At 32.5% G+C, this 5,423-nt stretch overlaps 1 protein-coding gene across 1 annotated transcript; it reads left to right on the forward strand.

The window, feature by feature from the left end:
* The first annotated feature begins 1,236 nt into the window (after positions 1 to 1,236).
* Positions 1,237 to 1,771, forward strand: LOC126764374 (uncharacterized). The gene is made up of 2 exons (XM_050482074.1): positions 1,237 to 1,318; positions 1,383 to 1,771. The coding sequence occupies exons 1-2, from the start codon at positions 1,237 to 1,239 to the stop codon at positions 1,769 to 1,771; spliced, it is 471 nt and encodes a 156-aa protein (XP_050338031.1).
* The last annotated feature ends 3,652 nt before the right edge of the window (positions 1,772 to 5,423 follow it).

Genomic DNA, 5,423 nt, shown 5'->3' on the forward strand with positions numbered 1-5,423 from the left:
AGACTTGTGAGCATCTCTGTGAGTTGTAAATAACATAAAGTCGGGGTTGGGTTTAGTTTAGTATCTCATTTTCATTGCTTATTCCTCTTAAATGCGTGCACGGATTTTTTTAAATTTATATAGCACGGATAGCCAATGAATTAAACTTTGGTTTAAATGTAAATTTATTGTTAAATGTTAATTTGTTTTTTAGATATAAGTAAGCAAAAAACGCACATTTTCACATTTGCTCAAATAATGGCTCTCTTCTTTTGAGGTTTTTGTTGCACTGCTTGCAAAAAATTTAACCAATTTAACACACACACATTCTTTGAAATATATTTAATTGACTTAATGATAGATTATGAATTTTAAGTTGCAATTTTATGTACAATTTAATAAATAAAACAGCTTTCAATTACGTGTTATACTGTTCCTTGAAATGTAAGCAAAATTACTGAATATGAACTGTCAAACGACGAAGAAAATAAGCACAAAAGGAAGACAGTAATAACCCAACGAATCCCAATGGTAGGTCTTATATACATTTGGGTTACTTTACATAGGACTCGTTTCGGATCGAAGGTTGAAAGTATTAACAAAATACGTCCATATAACGAAAATTTGGAATAAAAAATCGCGGCGCTTGTTTCAATGTAATATATTATACTGAAAATATAATGAAAATTTTGAACAAAAAATCGCGCGATTTTTTATTCCAAATTTTCGCCTGCGGCACTTGTTTCAATGTAATATATTATATTGAAAATCGCGCGATTTTTTATTCAAAATTTTCGTTATATGGACGTAATATATTGCCCACTCTTCAGGGTCTTGTATAAATGGTTGGTTGGGTTATCTTGGTATTACCGATACATATACAATTTTTAATTTTCAGTGTTTTTATTATTTAAATAAAGTGGATTTCCACTTTAATTCATTGAAATAATAAAAATAATAAACATAGAGTCACTCTATGCGTAAAAATACATACATTTTATAATAATTAGTGAAAATGGAATGGAAAAACTGCGATTTTACACAATTTTCAGGAGGCTGCCCTAGAGCCTCCCGTGGTCCTAGGGGGGAAGGGTGCTATTATTCAAAAGCTCCATTCATTACCTTTCAAATGAGGGTCGTAGCAAGCCCCCAGCCCCCTCCCCTTTTGCGCAAAACCTCTTCAAAATGAGATACTAAACTAAACATTCCCCTAAAGTCGTATCTAATCAGCTGTTTGCTAAAATTTAAATAACTAAAATGCCGCGCTCAAGTGAAAAAGACAAAATTGTAGCAGTTTTGTGCCTAAATCATATGATTAATTTACTGGATATGAATTCGAGTATGGGTTACATTTTTTACGGCATTTATTTACATATTTATTACACACCTTTACTATTTTCCAGGCAACGAGGAAGATGAAGCGATTGAAAATTTTAATTCATACATGCTTTGTGTGCTAAATAATCGCAGAGGTGTTCACCTTGGCATTCCAAAATCATGCGAATGCGAGCAAACGGTGCTCAGAAAATTCGATGATAACAGGTTCTATCAAATGGTTAGGGTCCGTCCCGAGGAGTTTTGTTATATTTTAAACTTAATAAAGCATGACGAAGTTTTTAACACAAGTTCAAGGGAAGTGCAGCTCCCAGTAGAATTGCAGTTTAAAATTGTACTTTACCGTTTAGGATCATCCGGTGAAGGACAATCTGTGCGTAAAGTAGCTTTCCTTTTTGGTGTTGGTGATGGGGCACTATTTTCCATTTTAAAATTGAAGTCTAAATTCCTATTTTAGCACTCGGCGAAATCAACGTCAAGAAATGTGGCCGCTTTTAACTAACTTTTGTTTATATACATTTTGCCATGAAATGCGTATTTCAAGTGCTAGGTAGACAATTTCACGATTTTAGGCGAATTTCCGAAATTTCAAGGCCGGAGTTGGGGTTGAAGATGCAATCTCAAAACAAAAAGTTGAATTGGAATCAGGAAGTACTAAGGCAACTTTTCAGCACTATTAGAAATCGCGAATCGAAAAAAGTCCGGAATCGACCCACCCTATTGTGCATTCATCCCACATAATCAATGATGTGTCTTGCAATAGTTTAACAAGAGGCCCATTTTTGCGGATAGAACATTAAGTGTTGTTTAAAAGTTGAATGAACATTTTTTCTATCTTTTAGAAGAGTTGCAGCAATTCCCCGTTTTATTTTAGCAAGTATTAAATTTACAAGAAATGTCTTGACAGTGCTACCGGACGCATTTGATCTGGGACTAACTTCATGGTCAAAATAAATTATAAATTATTTTCTGTACGAACTGAAGAAGGTAGTCCAAAATCGCTTAGGTTTTTATCATTTAGTTGCAATAATTTATTTTCTATTTGTGTCAAGCCTTCATTATAAATGTCCTCACTATATGGTAAGGTGTAATCTTGATTTTACTGTTGGAGTCTATGTATAATATCTTGACATAAATCGTCTTTGAAACTTTCTTATAATTTTAAAGGTTCCGAAGGTTGACAAAATAAAAGTATGACGACAAATAACTCTCTCAGTTGTACTGGACACTGCAAAATTGATGCTTCTCTGAGAGTATTTTTTCAATGTTCATCGTTTTCTAACCTCTGTCACGGCAAACTACTTGAACGGTCTCTTTGAGAGCTCCGTCAACGGTTTTTAAGTAGTCGAATGAGGTTGGACTGCGTACGTAATGTAGTAACATCCTAAGGTAATGGCCAAGTATGTCTTTGCAAACTCATCTTCATTACAGAGCCCAAAGAAAGCCAGGTCACTTGTTCAGCCGTTTTTGCAATGAATTACACCCATGATGCTTTTAAGTTATGCTCTTCGCATGGTCCGTGCACAATATTTTTAATTACAACAAGGGGTTTTTGTCTGGTAGCGAGGCTGCGTTGCAGGTATAAACCATTTTTAAATTATCTTGTTTATTTCTAACAGAACTGTAAACTTTAAAAACTGACTCATGCAAAATATTTCTTGCCGCTTAGCTAAATGTTAAATAACATTCTCTATCTAAATCTGACGTTCTCTGTTTTAAGTAAGTAATAAATTTCTTTTGAATTTTTGCTCGTAAGTCGGTTAAAAATTAACATTTTCTGATTTGTTTTTGTTTTTAAAAACCATCTTCATTGGATTCCCTTCAAAGTTTAGCCTGCTTTATAGGGCGACACACATGTGCGTTCGATCTGTATGAAATCGTCATACACGACATACAAATCCATTTTGAGTTTGTTCTTCACACAGTGAACATGTGCGACAAGCAAGCGAAAGATTTCTTTGAATTTATTTCTAATGTAGCACTTTTATCTATTTCTTTGTATTTCGTTAATAAGTTATTCCAACTTTTATTTTTCTCAACTTTATTTTCATATTTATCACTTTTCTTTTGCCAAATTGCCTTTTCATGTTTTATAAGATCAATAAATTCTGATACGAAATCTTTATTAAGGGGGAGCCTGCTTTAGAAGCTTCAAACAGTCGAATTTTTTTTGAAGTTAAACTTCTTATGCGAGTTCAGAAAAGGTTGCGTTAAATGTTTACGCTAGCTTGTCGGCGAATCAGTTCGAGCAGCAGAGAACGTATAATATAGACAGAGAACGTCTATAATAGAGAAGGTTCACGGCGCGGAGAACGTAAAAATATTTTTCGCTAACTCGGTCGAGATGGAGGTGTTTCCTGTGAAATTTTAACATTTTCGCTTGAACAGAGCTGAGAGTGGAATAAAAATTATGCTCAAAATTATATATTGCTCTAACAGACGTATGTTCGCTCTTCTGCTTATATTTTTATTCGTTTATATGCAAACATGTGTATTCGTATGAATTATTTTTGTGCGTATTAATGAATACATGTGCAATTGAATACATTTGAATTAGATTACTTTTTCAAAGCAATATTCTTAGTTAATGTGGAAATAAAGCCTATTTTTTAAATTATTTTTTGTATTTGATATATTCATTCTTATGTGTTTAACAAACTATCATAATATATTAAAAAAATTATATTCTTATTTATATTAGTGATAAATGTAAATAAATCGTATATTTTATTATTCAAAACTTTTATTCACATGTATCATGACCATATGCGTTTATGTTCATTTCGCGAATTCAAATCATATTATCGCTTATCAATAATAACATGTGCGCGCTGCTCATATGTACATACATAAATATGAGCGTATGACATTGGCACAAATAACGCATACACAAACCTACATACGTACTTGTATGTGTTCACATGTAGATATGTATGTCACCTGCAAAAATTACAAATATTGTTCTACAAAAACAACAATCGTTGGAAATAGCATCATATATACTTATATGCGTACACATGTAAATATGTACGTATGACATTCCCACACAAATAATGAATACACAACATAGATACTTACATATATGCGTTCACATGTAGGTATGTCATCCGCAAAAATTACAAATAGTGTTATACAAAAACAACAAATGTCTGAAATAGCATCAGCGGCGTCACAAGTCAATAGGCATGGCAGCCAAATGTAGTAAATCTTACAGCAAGAATAATTTCATTCATGAACGCAAGCGCACTTTCAACAAGCAAACTCGCTTCATTCATAAAAGCGACCACCTTCACATCTCCCCGAACAAGCCTTTGCCCACAAGCGTATTTTCGCGACGATGGCAAAAGCTAAAAATCTTAAATTTAACAATTTCTGATATTTGCATGAGAAGGAAAAAGTGAAAACCCCGCAAATATAAGTATTCAAATATATTATAATAAAATTGACAACATAGTTTATTTGTCGATTTTCAAGTCAAGAAATTTGTCAACGAAAATATTCAATATTCCTCTGATTAATTTGTACAGTGGATCCCGGTTAAGTAGTACTCCGCTTAAATGAAAATCATCCCTTTTAACTGCCTATATCTTGCTGCATCTCACGGTTGGTTTTTTGAAATACATATAGGTGTCATACAATCGTAAATCGTATATGAAACTCTTAAAAAAGTATTAGACTTGTGAGCATCTCTGTGAGTTGTAAATAACATAAAGTCGGGGTTGGGTTTAGTTTAGTATCTCATTTTCATTGCTTATTCCTCTTAAATGCGTGCACGGATTTTTTTAAATTTATATAGCACGGATAGCCAATGAATTAAACTTTGGTTTAAATGTAAATTTATTGTTAAATGTTAATTTGTTTTTTAGATATAAGTAAGCAAAAAACGCACATTTTCACATTTGCTCAAATAATGGCTCTCTTCTTTTGAGGTTTTTGTTGCACTGCTTGCAAAAAATTTAACCAATTTAACACACACACATTCTTTGAAATATATTTAATTGACTTAATGATAGATTATGAATTTTAAGTTGCAATTTTATGTACAATTTAATAAATAAAACAGCTTTCAATTACGTGTTATACTGTTCCTTGAAATGTAAGCAAAATTA

This window comes from Bactrocera neohumeralis, unplaced genomic scaffold (genome assembly GCF_024586455.1).
Source record: "Bactrocera neohumeralis isolate Rockhampton unplaced genomic scaffold, APGP_CSIRO_Bneo_wtdbg2-racon-allhic-juicebox.fasta_v2 cluster09, whole genome shotgun sequence".
In the NCBI taxonomy this organism is placed as follows: domain Eukaryota; kingdom Metazoa; phylum Arthropoda; class Insecta; order Diptera; family Tephritidae; genus Bactrocera; species Bactrocera neohumeralis.